This window comes from Nannobrachium achirus, assembly GCF_963921795.1.
Source record: "Nannobrachium achirus genome assembly, chromosome: 3".
NCBI classification, from domain to species: Eukaryota; Metazoa; Chordata; class Actinopteri; order Myctophiformes; family Myctophidae; genus Nannobrachium; species Nannobrachium achirus.
In genome coordinates, this window is record NC_137812.1 from 58,612,069 (window position 1) to 58,634,331 (window position 22,263).

At 43.0% G+C, this 22,263-nt stretch overlaps 1 protein-coding gene across 2 annotated transcripts in view; it reads right to left on the minus strand.

Moving 5' to 3' along the window:
• Positions 1 to 22,263, minus strand: part of LOC308281005 (testis-expressed protein 2-like) — a 49,942-nt gene that overhangs the window by 15,743 nt on the left and 11,936 nt on the right. For both annotated transcript variants that reach the window (XM_080721049.1, XM_080721048.1), the window contains exons 3-8: positions 11,019 to 12,606; positions 8,583 to 8,783; positions 7,781 to 8,108; positions 6,803 to 7,059; positions 5,386 to 5,544; positions 4,378 to 4,477 (exon numbers count right to left, since the gene is read on the minus strand). In XM_080721049.1, coding sequence (XP_080577175.1) covers positions 4,378 to 4,477; positions 5,386 to 5,544; positions 6,803 to 7,059; positions 7,781 to 8,108; positions 8,583 to 8,783; positions 11,019 to 12,581 — 2,608 coding nt within the window. In that variant the 5' untranslated portion in view covers positions 12,582 to 12,606. The remainder of the gene's footprint in view (positions 1 to 4,377; positions 4,478 to 5,385; positions 5,545 to 6,802; positions 7,060 to 7,780; positions 8,109 to 8,582; positions 8,784 to 11,018; positions 12,607 to 22,263) is intronic.

The following is a 22,263-nucleotide window of genomic DNA, read 5'->3' on the forward strand; positions in this document are numbered from 1 at the left end:
CCAAGCCCATAGCACCCTTACAGTACCGTAGCACTCTTGCCTGGCGTTGCCAGCCTCTATCAGACACTTCGTTTTGGGAAGAGAGTCTGGGATTTCAGGAAGAGTTTTCATTTCTGGGGTTTGCCCCAAACCACGTGCCCCAAGCTTACAGAAACCACGTGCCCCAAGCATACAACCCTGATTGGCCAACCCTTGAAGCTGTTTGAGGAAATAGAATCTCAATGGATCGGTGCCAGACCGTACTACAACACCACTACCGCCAGGGGGTGTTGTTGTGTTCGGTCTGGTTTATTAACCAGGCAAGTAGCACTCACCTACCCCAACAACCAACTAAACCCATAGCACTTACTCTAGCACTCGCCTACCCCAACGACCATACATGAAAGCTAGATAGCTTCTTTTTTTCTTTAGTTCATATAAAGCTTTTTTACTGATTAGGTGCTCACACTACCTACGTTATTTTTCTCTAGCTTGATATTTCTATGCATTTGATGTATTAATTTTGATGTATTGATGTATTACCTTGCTTATTGTAAGTCGCTCTGGATAAAGTGTCTACTAAATGCCTAAATTGTAAATTGTCACGTTGAGCCCAGCTGGCCCTGGAGGGAGTGGTGGATAATAAGGTTGTGTGTGGAGGCCATGGCACTCTGCTGGCGGGGGGAGAGGAAAGAGAGAGGAGCCCCGGTGTCCGATGGCGTAACAGGGCAGTGCTGCCTTAATTGGGGTGAAGCTGCATGGTGAGGAGTCAGAGGGGTGCGCATGGGCAGTGTGCTCCAAACACACACACACACACACACACACACACACACACACACACACACACACACACACACACACACACACACACACACACACACACACACACACACACACACACACACACACACACACACACACACACACACAAAGGAGAAGCATGCAGCAGAGAGCAAAACAAGGAGGTGTTTGTGTGCATTGACAAATTCACATGAAGTCATTATTATGGCTGTCACAATTATTACATAATCGTCTAATCGCAATTATTTGAGGTAATCGCGATTATTTTGCATAATCGTCATAATCGTTTCCATGTTGAGAAATGTTAATATAGTTTCAAACACTTTTAAAAAGTAGTGGAAATAGCAGATCTACAAGCTCACAACGCGTCGCATCGCGGCGCGTTGTGAGCTTGTAGATCGGCTATTTCCACTATCAATGTTATTTTTTAAGTATAAAGTTGTAAAATATGCCTGTCATTTCTTTGTATATTTAGGTTATGTGTCATATCTACCTTGTGCAACTTCAAAGCCTACAAGCCAAACAAAAATATAATTGTCAACGAAAAAACACAATTAAATCGTTAATCGCAATTATTTGAGCGACAATTAATCGTCATGTAAAATGTCATATCGTGACAGCCCTAGTCATTATACTGTACCATTACAGCAAGCCAACACACATGCAAGAAAAAACAACAACCATCCATGCAATCATTGCACACATGTGCTGGCGAACACACTCAGACACAGCCAGAGAGGTTTATCGATCAGTGGTGCACAGCATCATTGTTCCAGGAAGAGGCAGGGTGCAGCAGAGAACCTGATCCTGCTGCTGGAAGGTTCCTATGCAACACCAAGAAGACTGAAGCTCTTCTGTGAATGTTATCGTCTATCATAATTAAAAGATCTTTTCCTTAGCTGGAATGAGGATGTGAAGCATTGTTAATGTAACCTGAGACTGCAGGGTAAAGTAAAGCTAATCTGTAGCTAATCTGTAGCTACTTTTCATTGTCATTTCCTGCTTACAGACTCTGTGACGGGCTCAATGGCACAACAGTTAACAGCCAAGGTTCTTTGATCAAAGTTCACAACACGACAATTTCATCAAATATTGTGGTGAATTCAAATTTAAAGGGCTACATTTATTCAATATTCTGGAGCTAATGAAGGAAGAGACATTATGCAGTTGTTAACACGCTCTGAGATCTAAATGTCACTAAAGCCAAGAACCATTACAAGGCATAATGACATACACATTGTCAGAACGGTTATCAGTGAACCTTCCCAACATTCACTGCTGTCCCCGTTGTCAAGCTATGTTGTTTGCTTTCAGCATTGCAGCCCGCTGTTAGCGCTGTTAGCGTCTACGTCTGCACCATCCGTCACTGACGTTTCAATTGTATATGTCACTCTGCTATCACTAGGGCCAGTGTTCTCGTTTATGAAGTTTATGGAGACAGCCAACACACATGCAGCGTCAGAATTGCAATGGTATTAGTCATAGCAAAGAGGCTCGCCAGGGAGAAAACAGTGGGGAAAGCCAGTCATGAGACACACTGCTACTTCCTTCCCCGACCAGCAGAACTGCAATGCACTTTGGACTTTGTCCACCGTATAAGTATGTGTAGTACGTGTGTATATGTGTGCCTGTGTGTATCTACAGTAAACAGTATGTATTGTGCATGGGTCCATGTGTGAAACAGGATTCTTGAGCGTGCAAATCTGTTTAAAAATGCACATGTGAGAGAGATTGCGTGTGGAGGGTGAGCCTTTTGAAACAGATCAATGGTTTGACTTTCACTACCGTAGCGCCATTGTCTGATAAGAGGCAAAGAAGCACTTATTTCTCTCTACCTCTCCCTCTCTCACGAGAAATCAAAGAAGTGCATTGATGTCAATAGCGTGACGTCAGTGGCTATAGTTAGACCTGCGTACAACAAATATCAGAGCAAATTAAAAAAAGCCATACCACAGGAAACGGCTGAAAAAGATAAGACTTGTATTTATATTCATTACAGGGCCTCCTGCTGTCAAATCACTGACAACATTCTTGTGTTTAGTCACACATTACTCTCCTAATTCAAGAATTCAAATACATTTGCCAAATCTATCCTTTCACATTAAATCACTTATTAAAACAATGAAACACTTCAAGTCAATGCAACAAGTCCCGATAAGAGCAGATGCTCTAAACCTGTCAGAGTTTCCTCTCAACACATTCATCACCAGGTATTAATCAATTAATTCATCCGCCTCTGCCAGGTCTTTCATTGTTTTTACCTCATTTTGCCGACCCACGGAACACACGATGTGTAAACACGCTGTTTGTAACATCCAAACAAAACCCGGAAAAGACAAATTGTAACAGCGGCGACCGATCTTTTAGTTATGGTCTGTTGAAAAAAGCTTTTTTTTTTTTTTACTTTTTATGAAAACACAATCTGGAATTAGAATCCCAGATAAATCCATTCTTCTGAATATCACAACATTGGTCTGGGCGGACACAGGGATTTCTGGATGACATCATCTCCAGATGTATCATGGGACACTGAGTCTTTGCATCACTCCCGGGTCCTGGACACCGCAGTTTATGGTTAATAGCACACATACACCTCTTTATTTATCATGGCATTTATTCATGGAAATCTAGTTATTATTGCGACCGTCAGGTCGCAGTTACTACCAAAACCTCCACCGGCTGTCTGTCAGTCTGTCCGTCATGTCACACTTTTCCCCAACTCATATCTCCGCCACTGTTGCCCCGATCCATGCCAAACTTTGCACACACACTCCTTGCCTGCCAATCCACAACCTCCACCCCACCAGGGACCCCCGGAGCTCCAGGGACCCCCAGGGACCCCCAGGGACCCCCTTCCGCCGCCGCCAAAAAGTGCAAAAATGACCAAATGACCACCCAAACAGGGATGTTCACGGGGAATTCCCAGGGACCACCAACTCCTGGTGCTCCAGAATGGATGCCCCTAGTGGAGGACCCCCGCCACTGCAGCGCATATAAAATGCTGTAACTCGGGCTAGGAGCGACCAGGAGAGCCGGGGCCGGTACCCACGCGTCCGTCTCGGTGGCGCCAAGAGAGCCGTCAACATGAATCTGTCCCATATAGCGCCACCATCAGGCCCATTTTTTCAAACACATTTTTGGACACTGCTTCTACAGATTTTGCCCTAAAATCACACAAATCGGTACACAGTATGTCTACACTCATGTCATCAACATGGATCTGTCCCATATAGCGCCACCATCAGGCCGATTTTTTCCAAAACATTTTTGGACACTGCTCCTACAGATTTTGCCCTAAATTCACGCTGCGACCTGACGGTCGCTTATCTCCCGATTAGGGAGTCTTACTGGTTGTATATACGGTGGTTTGTTACATGTTCCAGCTTAGTCATCGATTGTGTTCCGGCCCATCACCTAGTTGCACGAGGCCAAACTTACTTGCCGACCCCTGCTATGCTGTCAATAAGCGCTCAGGGAATGCATCTTATCCGATACGTACGCGCGTGTGTGTGTGTGTGTGTGTGTGTGTGTGTGTGTGTGTGTGTGTGTGTGTGTGTGTGTGTGTGTGTGTGGGGGGGGGGGGGGGGGGGTTCTTACCCTGGTGGTCTATAGAAGGTTTGGAGGCTCCAAGGATCCTGGGAGTGGCCACGCCCATGTCCAGCTCTGTTAGCTTCAGCTCATTCATAAAATAAGGCAACTGGGAGAGATGGGAATACAAACACAAAGCTTATCAACCATACTGAGTATAGTGGCCATTATGAGCATGCGCACCCACAAAGTCCCCATAAGGTTGAGATTAGGGATTCTGCTATACATCAAAACACAAAACAAAGTGATAAAGTGTAGCCCTTCCATCTGCTGTGGTTGAGCCCAGTGTGGAGCTTCTAGGCACTGTGGTGTGGCTCCACAGTGGTGGAGGATGACATTTCCACACACGTGTGTGTGTGCGTGCGTGGGTGTGTGTCATGAATATTGCTCGACAAAATATTCACGACACTCACTTAATTTCACCACAATCTCTCCCCTCTTCCTCTCCTGAAAGTGATTTATTTATTTATGTGTTAAAATAAGAGTTTAATAGCTCCATATTCTGAATAATCATTGCTACAGAGTGTTTGTTCAGTAACAGGGGTCTCCCTTTCTCTCCAGTTCTTTACTAAACACAAAACACATTTTTAGGTGGGACACCAATTTCATCCAATCAGGAGAGGGCACCTATACAGGATGCATAAACAAGTGAAATTAGAAGCAATGAAACAAAGAAATGAGCAGACACAATAGGACCTGGAACACTGTAAAATGTACTGATAAAATTGGTGTCCCACCGGAATATTTATTTTCTGTTTACAATTTTACTGAACAATCATGATCCCAGTTACTGAACACACACTATACAGCAGTGATAATTCATCACAATATAGCTTTAACATTTTTAAGAAAAGGCGTTTTGGTTTTTAACCGAGAAATATCACTTACATTACCTTTAACTTCTTCCCAAAATCCCACTAAGCTAATTTCACATGGCAAAAATAAACTTCAAAAAGCTGTTCTGAGGTGAAAGGTGAGAGTTCGCCCAGAGGTCACCGCCAAGAGATATCCACTCACCCGGATCTTACTGAGTTTCATCTGGATCTTCTTGGCAACCAGTTCTGCCCAGTAGGGCTCTCCCAGGAAGTCCCACAGCACCCGGCCCACCGCTGCGTTCACCCAGGCAACGGGGTCCACCTCTTCCTCCACGGGCCGTGCCACGGGGCTGATGGGAAGCTGGTGATGGACAGACACAGCGGGAGGGAGGGAGGGAAGGTCACGTTAAAAACAAAGGAAACAGAGGAGGGAAGAACAAGTCTGCTGTGAATTTGTCTTATGGAGGGTTATCTTGCCAGCCCTCTACATCAGTGGTTCTCAACGTGGATTTCAGGGACTCTCTAGGTTCCTTTATGGGAGTCTAAATCGACGCTTACAGGTCAGCAAGGGGGAGAAGACGACAGCCAGCCCCATGGCCCCCCCTAATAAAAATGTCGTCAACCAATCATCAAGGACGATGATACACAAAAGAAGAAGTCTGTAACTTTGACAGTAACTTTTACAAATGGAACCAAATGGACCCGTTATGTGCACTGTCAAAGTTAAGGGGAGACCTTCAGATTTCAAAGTTGAGAACCACTGCTTTACATCACGCAACTGTCCAATTAATAGTCAAGCGGCTACAAGTCAATTTATTGATAGAATAAATTCACTTTGTGATACAAGCACCAAATTTGGCATGAACAATGCCTAGGACCTACTTGTTCAGAAAAGCAAGTTAGCCACTCAATTAAAAACAAATAGGGTTGGGGTCCCATTGACTTTCTATACAGTAAAATAATACAAAAAATAAATCTGCTTCAAATAGCATGTGAGGGGTCAAACAAGGGGTTTTTCATGGTGCTGAATCCATTGTAAGCATCTGTTTTGCACGAAAAACATTCCTTGGGCTAGAAAGGCCCCCACAAAAGCGTGAAAATCACGGTGAAAAGTGATGACTCATCACTAAACCATAGTTTTGTGGTGGCCTTTGTAGCCCAAGGAATGTTTTTCGTGCAAAACAAATGCTTGCATTGGATTCAGGCTCATGAAAAACCCCTAGTTTGACCCCTCACTTGCTACTTAAAGCAGATTTATTTTGTTGTATTATTTTACTGTATAGAAAGTCAATGGGACCCCAACCCTATTTGTTTTTAATTGAGTGGCTAACTTGCTTTTTGGAAAAAGTAGGTCCAGAGGAAACTTTGTGCAAAATTTGGTGCTTGTATCACAAAGTGAACAATTATCTCAGTAGAGGCCGGGCTATAAGTGGAAATTATCAAGTTGAGTAATGAGCAAGCGTCAAGGTTGGAACGAGTTACGAGACACAAGAGGAGGAAGTGTGGGAATGGAAGGCAGTGTGTGTGTGTGTGTGTGTGTGTGTGTGTGTGTGTGTGTGTGTGTGTGTGTGTGTGTGTGTGTGTGTGTGTGTGTGTGTGTGTCTGTGCGAGCGCTCTACCTTCTTGCTGGTCAGAGGGCTGCTCTGTGGACTCTGGAGGATGGGGCTGGAAGGCGTGGGGCTGGATGCCTGTGTTGGCACCAGGGTGGCCATGTAGACGCTGTAGTCCAAACCCAGAGGTCTGCTTTTGGCACTACCTCCTGCTGCTGCTGCTGCCGTCGTTGAGGAGGAGTTGAGCGAAAGCAGCGTGGCGGAGGCGGACGCCAGCGCCTCGTCCAGACTCCCACGGCTGCTGCTGCGACTGTGCGAGCTGAGGGCTGTGTGTGTCCCACGAGAGAGGAGGGACAGAAGAAATGAAATGCAACGCTTGCAATTATTTTGAAGTAGAGCGTCGTTTCCCAAAACAGTGGGCCGGGAGTACTTTTTTTTTTTTTTTTTCGTTTACTACATAAAAAAAAGAATACAAAATTTCAAAAGATAAAAAAAGTTTAAACAAAATAAATCACAACTTTCCGTCAATTCAAAACAATTCCAAAAGTAAAAAAAAAAAAGGATTTGATAAAAAAGTTCCATAAATACATTTTTTTAAAGTTCAAGAAGAAGTGAAGATAGCCAATCTACAAGCTCATAACGCGGCGAAAAGCGAGAAGTTGTGAGCTTGTAGATCGGCTATTGTCACTAGTTTGGGTACTAGTTTGAGTTTTTGCACCGGGTGCCACAGACCGCACGCTATGGTTTACAATATGAAACATTACACTCAATGATCAGATTAGAAATCCTGACTTCAGTCGGGGTAGGCAACCTGTGTTCAAAAGGTTTTTTTTGTTCACTCCTATTTTCCCTCTATACCAAAGCTCTTTGCCGAAAATCTACAAGCTCACAATGCACTGCGTTGTGAGCTTGTAGATCTGCTATTTTCGCTGAACATTCACCCCGGAATAGGGACGCTAGGGTTAATTTGGTTAACTCTCAATCATTAGAACAATTTGTATTGTATTGCAGCACTGCAGTCGTCCAAACTAAGCTACCCTGACTTACCGTTCCTACTCCCCACAATACTAGCACTTCTTTTCATCTCCGCCTTGGGCTTGGAGGCCAGCAGAATCCTCCGGAACCACTCCTCCTTCTCCCTGCCCGTCCTTCCAAACAGGTAAAGTGTCAGGTGCCTTCTGGAGGACGACGGCTGGCTTCCTCCCACTCCCTCCCCTCTGTCTCCGGCGCTGGGCCCCGGGCGCTCCTCCGGGGCTTCGGAGCGCTCGCCCTCGGCCTTGGACATGAAGTTATCCTGTTTCCCCAGTTCAATGCAAATGGGGTATTTCTTGTTCCATACCCGCTTCCTGGCCAGGCTTTGAGGCAACAGGTATACCTGAGAGGAAAGAGTTTTTTATGACTGACCAGCAAATAAATAACGTGTGCATGTACCACTTCCCAATGTATGAATGAATGGACCATTGTAAAGCACTTTGAGCACTTGGAAAAGCGCTATAAAAATGCAATCCATTATGTACCAGGGCTAACATTAACCAGCTGCTCTCGAACTACATTGTTATTGTGAATTCTGCAATCAGTTATAATTTTCTACTTTAGTTATTAGTCATTTGATGTTGACTGCTAGACCGCTTGAAATCAATCCCATGCACACATTTTTGTGCCATGCATGAAACGTTTTGCCCACATTTTCTGTAACATTTCCATAAATGGAAAACATACATTTTTAGGACCTGAGTTGATTGATTGATTGATACATTTTGTGCATCTTCTATGGATGTAGTAGTAACCCTGAAATTATGCTGAGCCGCCCGAACGACCACAAGCACCAACACACACCGTATGCACATACCTTACTGTCAACAATGTCGTAGATCTTTTGGCTGATGTAGGTGACATCAGGCTTGGGTTCGTTGTGGGTGGCGCGGCGGGCAATGTTGCGGTTGGGTTTGGACAGACGTAAGATGGAGCCTTCCAGACGTACATAGACGGAGTGAGTCAGTGAGGCGTGATACGTCTCTGGGTCATAGTTAGAGATCTCATTCATCCAGCCCTGCAGGGGGAGATGGGTCCGTTTTAAAAGAGTTAATATGGGTTATGGCGCATGAGAAAAGCTCTCACTCACACACTATCTTTAAATGCAATATGGGTGATGACAAAATACCCCCCTGAGATGCATCAGTCAATATCTCCAAAATACATAAAATACATAGGATTCTATACAATAAATATAACAAGCCGGTTACTTTAAATGACTTAGGAACCCAATCAGTGTAGTCTTTAATGCCAGTGCTTTAGTGTTATTGGATTGTTAAATGGTTGACATGCGATTTTTGAAATTCAATAATTCTTCATTAACCTTTCAACAGAATATTAAACTGGATCAGAGCTTTGGTAAGGAATGGTTTTCAGGAATTTTAAACAGTCAATGTTAGAATATTGTATGCTAGAGAAATTCAAATGAAATGTTGCATGGCCATTTACTATAAAGAGCAGATTATGTCATGTTTGTTAGCCAGGTGTTTCTACAGGGTTAGAAACACCCGTCATCATTATTCTGTATAAGAGTCTGTGACCCATAACCATTAGCCTAGACTCCTCCTGCCTTCTGGTTTACAAGGCTATATATACGTATTCTCCTTTTGAGAGGATTATGTTTGGGGCAGACCCACTTCACTGCTTTCTTCTCAAACTCAACTTCTCTTTGGCCTGATTTTTTCTTTCTTGTTTTGAAAAGGAAACCCTATAAATGCATGCACTGGCACGTGCTATTTTCTCTCCTTTTTTCCTTGTCTTTTTCACATACTCGTTAAGAAGCCTGTATACTGTCATAGGCAGTCAATTTCAAACAGTAGCAATCCCTGTCCCTGCTCTCACACAGATTTATCAGCATCTTTGAAAGAACGCAGAGAGGCACGGAGTCGGAGACAGTTTGCCTATTGTGGCAAGATGAAACAAGAGAACTACCCTGACACTGATGGCAAGAGCGTGAAATAAAACATGGGACATGGTTAAGTCACATAACAGAGAAACAGACAGAAGTGTCATATATATTCTTATGCTTATGCTGAGCCAGATCAGGTCCAAATACTGTGTACTCTGAGAGTAAAACCAAGCCAGCAATTTGTCCAGCTGTAGTTAGGGCTGTCACGGTTATGACATTTTACATGACGATTGATTGTCACTCAAATAATTGCGATTAACGATTTAATTGTGTTTTTGTCATTGAAAATTACATTTCTCTTTGGCTTTTAGGCTTTGAAGTTGCACATGGTAGATATGACACATAACCTAAATATACAAAGTAGTTATTGACATTTTCGACAACTTTATACTTAAAAAAGAACATTGATGCGACGCGTTGTGAGCTTGTAGATCTGCTATTTCCACTATTTTTTACTTAAAAAAAGATACATGAACCTTTTTCAACATGGACACGATTATGAAAAATAATCGCGATTATGTCAAACAATTGCGATTAGACGATTATGTAATAATTGTGACAGCCCTAGCTGTAGTGCAAGGGGTCGAATGAGACATTGGACCCATCCCATTATGTCTGCTGGCCTTTGCGTTCAATACAAAGGTGACATCATTTGGAAGGCGGCCATGGACTGTGGGGTGACCAGACTATATGGCGCATTGGCTGCCTTGGGGGGTCACACTGGCAGGCTAATCCTTAGGATGAGCATTAGCAGTGGACAAAGCACAGGCCAACAGGCTTTGTTGCTAAAATACAACCCACAGAGGCTAGAAACCATTTGAGCAGTAATGCGGCTAAATGAGCCGACTGGCTGGTTTCCTCAGGTAATTTATTGGCCAATTTATAGTGACAGAGCAATCAACCATGGCTCTACCCTCTTATTCTGTTCCACACCGATGCAGACAGATCAATGCAGGGACAAACTAGAAGCAAGGGTGATCACATTTGATGGTTCTTAATAGATTTTCTTCATGAAATTACATTTGGTTTACTAGACACATTGTGGCATTTTATACTGGTAATAGGCTTTTGTGTACCGACGCCAACATGAGAGGGTGGTGCCTGTGATATCACTGATGATGATGGGAACTTGAATCTATGTCGCAAGGAATGGGTCTAGTCTACTTTACTGTGTAATGATGCTTTAGAAAACAAAAAGGTACCTCCTTCCCCATTTTGTGTGTGTGAGAGTGAGAGAGAGAGAGAGAGAGAGAGAGAGAGAGAGAGAGAGAGAGAGAGAGAGAGAGAGAGAGAGAGAGGCTACAGGTGTTTTAAAAGTTAAAGTGTGGGAAAAGACCAAGTGACCTTAAAGATGTTTGGCTCCTTGATGTCCAACTGGGCCATGTTCCACAGCGCCGCATGATGTCTGGAATGTCTCAAACTGTGGCCAGAAGGCTTTAGTCCAGTCAGCCACACCACACCAATGGCTAAAAGGAACCCCAGTCCAACCCCAAGCAGCATTCCACCGATGTAGCTGGGCAAGGGTAGTACAAAGTAGCAATAGACTAATGCTGTTAGGGTGATAAGAGTGTAGCATGGAACACTGGGTGCGGACTCTTCACTTTCGGATTCATCTTCACTGCATGGCTCAGTGCTGCCCCTAGGTGGCATTCTACTTCGATGATGCGTCCCAGTAACATCCTTCCTATCCCCTCTGTCACCGTCTGTGTCCGTCTCAAAGTCCTCATTGTAGAGGATGCAGTAGTCCTCGTCCTCCTGCTTGGCTAGAGCAGACATTGAGCATTTGTCCAAAGACATGGACCCTAGACACGATTTGCTGGGGCTCTTGGTGTCACCCGCGTTTGGGCAAGGTGATTCAACCTGGCTGGAGGCGCCGCTGTTAGGGCCCTCCACCTCCCAGTCGTTGCCCTCTTCCTCCTTGATACAGTAGCTGTTGTTGTTGTTGCTCTCCATGTGGCCGTTGTTCAGGCAGGCCATGTTGGAGAGTTCTGTGGCACTGGAGGAGAGAGCCTTAGGCCGATAGATGCTGCCACTGCTGACCACGCCGCCGCTCTTTTCGTCCATCATCTTACTCAGCAGCTGGAGGGGTTCATAGATGGCCTCAGAGAGGCGGCGCTTGGTGTCTTCAATTCGAGCTTCGACGTCTGAGACCTTGAAGAAGGAGCGACTATCCAGCGACGTTTGCGGAGACGAAGGCACCGTTTTAGAATCGCCAGTTGATGACACGGCGACGGTTGGCGTGCGCGACTGGGTGAACTGCTTGAAGAGTTGCAAGTTGAGGCGGGAATCTGTAAGGCGGTAAGACGAAGAGGAGGAGGACTCCTGTGAGGTATCCGAGGACAGGGATTTAACAAAATTCTTCAGCTGTCTGTGCCTGACTGTTGGAGGGGCGGGAGGAGGGAGCCCCTCGCGAGGCTCAATGTCAGAGGAGAGAGACTTCACCATGCTGAAGAAGGGTTTGTCACTGGAGGGAAAGCTCAAAGATTTAGGCGGGGGTGAGGTGGAATTTGAGCCTCTCTGTTCAGTGGGTAGTAATGGTGGGCTTTGCATGGGAGCGTTGGCATTCTGATGATCTAGAGCTGGACAAAGTGCAGATGACGATTCAGGAACAACTTCAATTTTGGCCACAGAGTCCGACGGAATCCCTTCTTCGAACATCTCCTCACTTGCCTCTAAGGCCGTGACGATGTTCGAGTCATCCTGCTCAGGACAGACGAGGGGGACGGGCGCCCCGTAAAGTTTTTCTTCCTCCTCCTCTTCCTCCTTCCCGAGAGTGGAGAAGTGGATGGTGATGGTCTTCCTGGAGAGCGACCGCTGGACCTCGAGCTTAGGGGCAGCGGCAGGCAGCCGTGGATGTGGGTCAGTGGACTGAGCTCTGTCTGCATGGCTGGAATACTGGGTTGTCATCGCAGTGTTTCCACTGAGTTACAGTCTGCCCAGAGAGGAGACAGAAGGGAGAAGGGATTTAGAGAATCAAATTAAAAAGCAACGTTTGCTTTATTTTCACATGGTCCTCCTAACATAATGTCAAAATAACTTCTGAGGTGTAAATGCATTCGGGAAAAAAAGCAAGAAGAGATGCTGTAGGAGATTATAACACATTATTTCCTGGAATACATTCATCTTCCAACCGGTTCATTCAGCTATGATGACTGCTTGCCTGGAATGTGACTCACGCAAGCTGTGTGTGTGTGTGTGTGTGTGTGTGTGTGTGTGTGTGTGTGTGTGTGTGTGTGTGTGTGTGTGTGTGTGTGTGTGTGTGTGTGTGTGCTGACAGAATGTCACTGTCTCCCTCGCAGCTTGCTCTACGTCATCCCACCCAGCAGGTCTGTCCTAATGCCTGGTTTATACTTAGTTGCACACCGTGTCGCACGTCAAACATAGTAGATCTACAAGCTCACAACACCACGCATGGCGAACTTGTAGATGAGCAATTTTGGGGAAATATAATATATATATCAATCATGCCCATAAGTGTAAATCACTACAAACACAACTGATGATTACACCACCCCGTTCCCACAACCACAACCACACCCACACCCACACACACACACACACACCCACACCCACACCCACACCCACACCCACACGCATACATACGAAAAACATAAAAAAAGAAGAAGATCTAATACACCAAACCTTTCCAGCTTTCTTTTCTCTTCAGTACAATATTCTTTCCTCTCATTTTGTTCCCCTGCTGTGAACATCAACTCATCTCACCCCCTTCTCTCACATCTGCTTCTTTTTCTTCCCTTGAGTGGGAGCTTCCTGCTCATCCATGAGAATAATAAATAGAAACGCAAAAATTAAAACCATAACGAGATGCTATATGGGCCTGTGTGTGAATCCTAGCTGCCTCTTGAAACTGGCTGTAGGTTAGAAAGGGATGGCATTTGGTGAGGACCTCGAGATATATCAGGAACACTCCCACTCTATAAAACACGGTGATCCTGTGACTGTGACTTGCAAACCTTGACCTACAAACATGTCAAGATTGCATGAATTTCCCCACCAGTCTTAACTAGTGTTTCTGAATAGATCAAAATTTGGATTACAACACAGACTTAGGGCACCCGTCCATAACACACAAGATCAGCTATAAAGGCCAGATAAAATAATAATAATCATAATAATTATTATTATTATGATTTTTGATATATTTGATCATTGTCCTATAACTCTTGAACAGTAGATCATACAATCAACATCTTTTCCCCCTGTATTCCTTAGATCATTATGCAATTTATAGGCCCCGTTTGTGCCATAGTTATGTTTTGCTACTACCCCTACAGATTTTGTCCAAATACCTGTATATTATCTCTGAGGTCATGTGATAAGACATATGAGTTTGTTTTTTCAGATCCCATTCCAAGTGGCTATGACCAAAGTTTGCAGGCCCTGATGGATAGGCAACCTGGTCTGTTGGAGGCCTGTGCCTTTTCTACTTTAGTTTTTTTGTTTCACACATACAAGAGGGAAAGAATGCTCAAATATAACATGGATGCTCTGCTCCCATGTCGAAATGTACTTGATTCTACCAGGACATTATTGGAAAAGGAACGCACTCACTTGTCAGCTAGACAACATAATACAGTCTGCTTTGCTTAAAATAGACCCATCTTTCTTCTATTTCTGTCCTGTTAAGTGCACAGAAGAATTGGAGGTAGCCTCCCTACATCCAATTGATTACTAAATTAATAATGCATGCTAACTGCAGAGACAGTCAGAGAGTTATGGATTGAACAGTGTACTCCTGCACACCAGGAGAGGATTAGGAATCCTACTATTCTACTATAAAATGAAGGCTCCTCCATCTGTCCATCAGTCCTTCACCTTCATTCTGTATAATCCCCATTTTTCTCCTCAGTGGGTTGAGTAATCTAAACTTGCACAATGCACACAGACATTGACCATTATCATAAGACAGTGACAGAGCCCGTTTTTCACTTCCGCCAAATTGAAGCTGTTTATTAGATTTTTGTAAACTCTGTCATACTGTAAAAGCAGCCGAGTTTCAGAGTTCCTGCGCATGCGCGGCCACAGGCTGTGTTGTCACAGTTACGGTCCCCACGGGCTATAGGATCTGTAGGCGCCGAGCACACAACAAAGCGCCAGCACAGTTGCATGACTAAGTATAAAACAGGGCTTAAGACTTGAGTGGTTAATCAGACTAAAACATTTAGTTGATCACACTGAGGATGGAGGACACACAAACACAGAGAGGACATTTCTTTGGTTATTTTGCTGAGGAAGATCGACACAGTGTAATCAAACTGTTGCCCTTCTGTTTGCCTGTGCAAGGAACCGAAGGAGAAGGACAATAGAAACTCATCATAATAGGTTGTTTACAGACATTTGGCAATGGGCAGCCTTGTCCTGACAATTGAGGTGGCATCAGGCCCAGACTGGCTCACCCAAACACACAGGCCTGACCCTGACCACTCATTGTCACATGGTAACGAGTGCGCTAGTTGCCCCATCGGGCAGCCAGCCAGCCGCCTACATCCCTGGCTGGACTGCCCACAGGGTCAGCAGCAGCACAATGACTCCATTCTAGTGGGCTGCAAGCTGGAGAGATAGACCTTATTATAGAATCTAAAAAGAGCACATATTAGGCTCCTCCACACATTAAACCCATTTAGAACGGGTACACATTTTGTGTATCGTTATTTTATGCTTTAACTATTGAAAAATAGCAGATATACAAGCTCACAGTGCCGCGCTGCGAGCTTGTAGATCTGCTATTTTTGAAAAATCGTGAAAATTAGAATTTTGACCCGATTCTATAAGTGTCTTTTGAATCCTTCTAAGATTTTTTGAAAAACCCTATGTTTCTATGTCAGCAATCTGGCCAGCCATCGTCAAAGAAAAGGTCCTTTTCACTTAAATGGAGCTCACTTAGTCTGTTCTTGAGAGACTACTATGTCAATGGTTCTCATACTTTTTCATGTGAAGGACCCCAAAATTATATTTATTTGGCCACGGACCCCCATCTCAAAATATTTAGTTCCAGGGACCACCCAGAAGCAAAATTTTAGTTACAAACGTTCACTTTGAAAATACATATATTGAAAGATTTGCACACATTTTCACGACTTTTTCAAAAATAGCAGATCTACAAGCTCGCAGCGCGGCACTCGGTGCCGTGCTGTGAGCTTGTATATCTGCTATTTTTCACTGGTTAAAGCATTCAATAATTCTAGGCCTAAATGGGTTAAGTCAGATGTGTTTGTCCTAAAGGTGCTCTCTCTGTCTCTGTGCTGATGTGCAGACCGGGCGAAGGCCGATGTTGAATGGACTAATTGCGCCATTGACACTGATGGCACTAATTACAGAAACGACCAAGAAACGACCAAGCCTCATTAGCCCCTGTGTTATGAGCTAATTATGGACATGTTCACAACTCTCTCCCACTGCATCCAACACTCTGTGGTAATGACAGGAGACTCAGAGCTATAAAACACACACGGACACACGCACACACCATCTGTGGGCGTGAACAATCTAGTTATTTAAAGTAATTAAGGGATGTTACGGTATGTAGGAGGAGGTCACAGTTTTGGTTTGAGTCATCAAGAGGAAGTTATTGGAGTCCAAGGGGCGTAAGGGTGGTTATGACTGCCATGTATTCAATAATGTTGGTTGACCGCCTAATTTTCTAATCTGCATTTTGTAACCTTTTATGGAGTCATGCATGGTTAAAGTCTGCATTTTTAAACCCTTTCCAGAGTGATACATGGTTAATCTCATTACAACTACAGAAATATATAAATGGACAAAAACATACCTTCCTAATAATGCTTAAACCGTGTGGAAACAAAACAGAAATTGTAGATTCTAGACTAGGGTATATACCGATATATAGTAGTTTCACAATGGCTGTCTGCAAAGTTCAACCAATTTTGTACCTGCAAAAAGTTGGGGGTTAGGGGTGATATGGAAGGGAAATAATCTGATATCGGCATCAGCCTAAAGAAATAATATCAGTGTTTCTCTGTTCTGATAAATAATGTGGTTAGCTGCATCCCAAGTGTGATGCAATAGGTAATGAGTAGCTTGAAAGCACACAGACCTAACCTACTGACCCAGTGTTCCCTTCCTTATTCCAAGAACTACTGACTTTATACCACAACAATACATATCGCTCGGCTGAATATGAACCAAAGCTCAATACTATTGTCTAGCGCTTTTAGCCAGTGGTGTCTTAGATGTTGAAGTTAGGCATTACAACAAGAATTCATGTAAGATGGATCTCCTGATACAATATCAATTCTTAAGGTGCTGCCGATTTGATATGTATTGCTATTCTGTAAATAAATAATGATTCTGATTGGATATTTAACAACACTATCATTTAGGTATAGCTTCTGAACTATGAAAAGATGCTGAATAATACAGTATTATCATAAGTAAAATGTATTTATTGCTTTTGTTTACCATCATCTTCCCTACATAGTTTCAATTATACCCTGGTCATTATACTCAACACCAGAAAATAATGTGTTGTTGCTGTAGTATTCTTCTACCCACTTTGAACATATTGAACACAGACAACATATTGATTATGGAGTTGTTATGAAATATGACCATATAATTGGTTATGGAGTTGTTATGACAATATCATAATTGACAACTAAAACTAATTGAGATTCATAACCAAATCAATTATTTACCTCATCAATAAACAACACAAAGACATCTGGTATCTGGTTGTCATGTCAACAACCTACAGGCTACTACTAATCAACTAATATTTCCCCCAGAAATTAATGACCTCATTAAGGTGCATGCTGTTGGTGAGACATGTTTGTTCATATCTAGCAGGCAAATAATACAGACTGATGAAGACATTAGCCAAAGCTACAAGTGTAGTAATTGCATTCCCATTTCACTACATGCTTGTGTCATGAATGCTGCTCTTTTGTTCTATTCTCAAGAGCAATTGTTTGGAGAGGCTTAGCCATCACTTCAGTTCGTCCAAATTCAGCCCACATTTCAGATCTTAGGTGGACGTGCTACAGTAGCTATTGCTAGTTTGCTGTGTATAAATAGACATATTTAAGATGGAGGTGAAAAACATATTTTCTTCTCTTACAATTCAAATGTATGCTTCAGCAAAATGGAGTTGCTCAACAAAAAGCATTTTCAACTTAATGTCGGGGGGAAAAAGCTTATTTCCATTGTGTTGCGTTAGTAATTGTAAACTGATGTGTTTGGGAGATGGTGGTGTACCAGAGTTTACTTCACTTGTGCGTTTGGTTCATAAGCATAACACAAAGCATCAGTCCACTGATGTTTTCATGGGTCAGGGTCACTTTGGAATATCATTCTCTGAATCATAATAAACAACCTGTTATGGAAAATACCTTGAACGGTAGAGCCGATCTATGGAACACCACTGCGAATCCATTACATCTTCAACAAAGAAGTCTGATGTTTACATGGCGAGGAAACGCTTAAATGTAAATTTGTGTAAAGCCTCAAACTTGTTGTATTGTGTAAAAGTACTGCTGTGTACATCCATTATATAATTAGAGAGAGAGGTCAGTCAGTCAGTCAGTCAGTAGGTCAGTCACAATGCATTTCCACCTTTATCTCTTCAGCAACTGATCCCAATTTTCACATGGCATTGGCCATTAGCATTATACAGACGCTGACGGAGCCCGATTTTCATTTTTCCCAAATTCAAGCTATTTATTAGCGTTTCTTCACCACTTCTGTACAGCACAGCCTGTTCAGCTCAGCCTGTTGTCAGGGTTACGGTCTGTTCCTCCAGGCCATGGGATCCCATAGCCCCACACACACCTCTCACAGTTAGGAATGTTGCAGTGAAGAGACACACATTCTCTCTCTCTCTCTCTCTCTCTCTCGCATGGGTCATGCATGCACCGGGTCATCTTCCAACGGGTATGGAAATCATAAATACACTCCTCCATGGGCTGCTCCGTACATTATGATGCTCCCACATATTCTCACGCACGCACCAGTTACAGTAACTTTCCCCACAACCCACATATATTTTGGAGCACATATCTTTGTACGGGTAAGGTCTAGTACATATGAACAGGGAGAAGCTATAGGAGCCTCCCTGCATTCTTTGACACAACAACCTCTCAACTGGTAATCTGAGTTCCCAGAAGTTCTCGGCTTGCCAGCTCTCGCATACAAACAGGAGGGGCGAGAAAACACAACAACTGGAGTCAGGAGAACAGGCTTCCTTATTTGCTAGCTTATTAAACCACCCAATAAGAGCCGTTTTTGCAAGTCACCCTGGCTACTTCTGCCTGCCAGTGCAACAACACATACCAGGCCACTCAGAGCATCTCAAATGTCTCACACAATGCTGGTTCCAAGAAGTATAGAGAAGGAGGTTTGTGATAAAGACTTACACGGGCCTGAGCAAAGTGACAGTACTGTACTGTTTGTGATTTTAAATGTGAATTAAATATTCAAAGATATTGTGAGGTCTCAATTTATTTAAGAAAAAAAAAAGGGAATATAATAGAAAGCCAGAGTTGAGTGTTTGCTGGTATCTGGTCATTTGAATAGCTGCATTTGAATACATAAAATTCCTTTCTGTTTATAGGCTCTGTGAGGAACAGTAGTCCTGTGTTTCCAGAAGGTGGCATACCTTCCTGTTCAAATCTGCCGAGCCAATCAAATGAAGCTATAGGACAAGAAACTGGAACAGACTAGTTATGTTATGTACCTGCTACCTAAAGCCTATTGTGTCTGAGCTGGAAGAGGAACGGCCATCAACATCTGGGCCAGTGAACTCCCTACCAGGCTAAAACTGACACATTACTCACACTAGGGCTGAGCAATTAAACTAAAAAAATATATTAAAAAATATATATATTTAATTAGCTAGCTCTATAGACTATTGTTAACTTCAAGTCCCCCATAAAGAGCTGGCTGGCCCCACAGTAATTATAACCACAGTTGAGTTGTAACAGGTTTCGCATACCCATACAGTACAGGACCCATGTTGTTTAGTTGTCTAGCTAGTACATTGTAAATTGTAAGAATGTACAGATAGTTTTTTCTTCTGCTAACCCCCGCCCCCCCCCCCAACATGTAGCACACCTTTACACATTTACACTCACTAGAATGGAAATATTCTCTAAAGCGTTTTTTGTGGTTTACAGATATGCACAATTATGTTCATGTATAATATGAAACTTTGTCAATCAAAACGTCAATCAATCAATACAACAGCCCCCCACACACACACACACACACACACACACACACCGAGTGTGTATCACACTGTGTATTAGAATCCAGTATTTGTATGCCTCAGTAAAACAACTACTCCCAGTGCTCCACAGCTACCTCTAACTTAACAGGCTGTTTGGGGGTGATATTAGTATGAATTAATTTCAGTCACTGACTACAGATAACTCAATTAGGAAAATAACGCAATGTTTCTTTTCGTTGTCAGCACACTTCCAACTGACCACCTTTTGTTTACCATGTTCACTGTTTTCATGTGGGGCAAAACAAAAGAACAGAAACCATTTCTCAAGTATGCAGTAAAACTGGTGGAGCAAGCGAAGTGAGAAAGGCCTTTGCCAGTGAAACAAGATAACTTATGCAAACTGAAAACAAAAATGTGGTCAGGCCATCAATTATATCATCATGTCTCAGGTCACAGCCTTAGATTGCTCAAGTCAGGTAACTTTAGTTTGTAGAACACTAAATTGCTGTTACATTTCGAGTCGCACCACGTATCATTATTTAATGCTTTAACTATTGAAAAATAGCAGATATAAAAGCTCACAGCGAGCTTGTAGATCTGCTATTTTTGAAAAATCGTGAAAATTTGAATTTTGACCCGATTCCATAAATGTCTTTTGAATCCTTCTAAGATGTTTTGAAAAACCTATGTTTCTATGTCAGCAATCTGGCTAGCCATCGTCAAAGAAAAGGTCCTTTTCACTTAACTGGAGCTCAGTTAGTCTGTTCTTGAGAGACTACTATGTCAGTGGTTCTCAAACCTTTTCATGTGAAGGACCCCCAAAATGATATGTATTTGTCCACGGACCCCCATCTCAAAAGATTTAGTTCCAGGGACCACCCAGAAGTAAAATTTGAGTTACAAACGTTCGCTTTGAAAACATTCAAAGATTTGCACACATTTTCACGACTTTTTCAAAAATAGCAGATCTACAAGCTCGCAGCGCGGCACTTGGTGCCGCGCTGTGAGCTTGTATATCTGCTATTTTTCACTGGTTAAAGCATTCGATAATTCTAGGCCTAAATGGGTTAATAAAGTAATGCTTTCATGTGTAATGAGAATAAGAAGTTTACAAAGTTTAACCACACATACACGGGACAACTAGGGACAACTAGGGACTGCAGTTCCCCAGGCAGGCTCTCTCACCATTCAGCTATGACGCACGCTAAGGTTAGGGTTAGGGTTAGTCCAATCTGGCTAGCCATCGTCAAAGAAAAGGTCGATCCTACAGAAGTCTGTAATCGAGAGACTAGCGTTAGTCAGATGAGATAACTTGGGGTCACTAATAGTTGGCTGCTTGAATATTTATAAAGGCTTCTATTGTTGGCATTTATTCTATGTTTTTTTTCTCCCTTCTGCTTCTATATAAATTATTTGCTTTTGCATTTGCCAAAGCAAGGTCACACTTAAGAAGTATTCCATATGAGGTAGACTAGCAAGCAAGATGTCCAAAATGGGGGAAAAATATATATTTTTTTTGTAATACATAATCTTTGTAAATAGTAACATTACTTTACAATTAAGTGTTTTACATACTTATGGTACTTCCTATAACTGCTGTAGCATTGTCTTGAAAGAAAATAAATATATTTTGATTGTATGGTTTTGAAACAATGAGTCCAAGAGATTTGGGGTAGAAGGCCAACTCGGATCAGGTCCAGCCCGGATATGTAGCTTGGCAAAAGCGAATTGATCCCAGTCTATAACGGAGGAGAATCCATTCAACAAAACTAATCTACAAGCTTGCAGCGTGACACTCAGTCCCGCGCTGCGAGCTTGTATATCTGCTATTTTTGAATAGCCAAAGAGTAAAACACAGGTGTTCCCGGTCTTAATGGGTTAAAAGCTGTATCCTGAACATATACATACACACAGTATGTACGGTCGTGCGTGCATGCGAGAAACTAAGTTAAAATTTGCCACTGGCGCCAAAACCTATGACGTACAGTCCCAAACGTGTGTGACCCATGTTACAAATCAAGCCAGTGTAAAAAAGAACTTAACAGGCAGGTTAATCAATTAATCTGAAGACGTTTCATATTATATAAAGTTATCATTCTCTAAAATATAGGCATCCCGATCTATAAAGCCAACTGAACCACACTTACCCACTATCCTCCTATATTAAAATGGCCTAGCGGCTGGGTCGAACTGTGGACGCCACAAAGGTAACATCATGCAGACAATGGTGTGCCTCTCCCTCCGATCCACACCAAAGTTGGCACAAACACTGTTTGCGTCAACTTGTGTGTGTCCCCAAATGACCTCGGAACAGGTTTTATACCAATTGAATGCAAAACATTGAAATACTGCTATCAACTTTATACCAAGCTAACCTTTCCTATA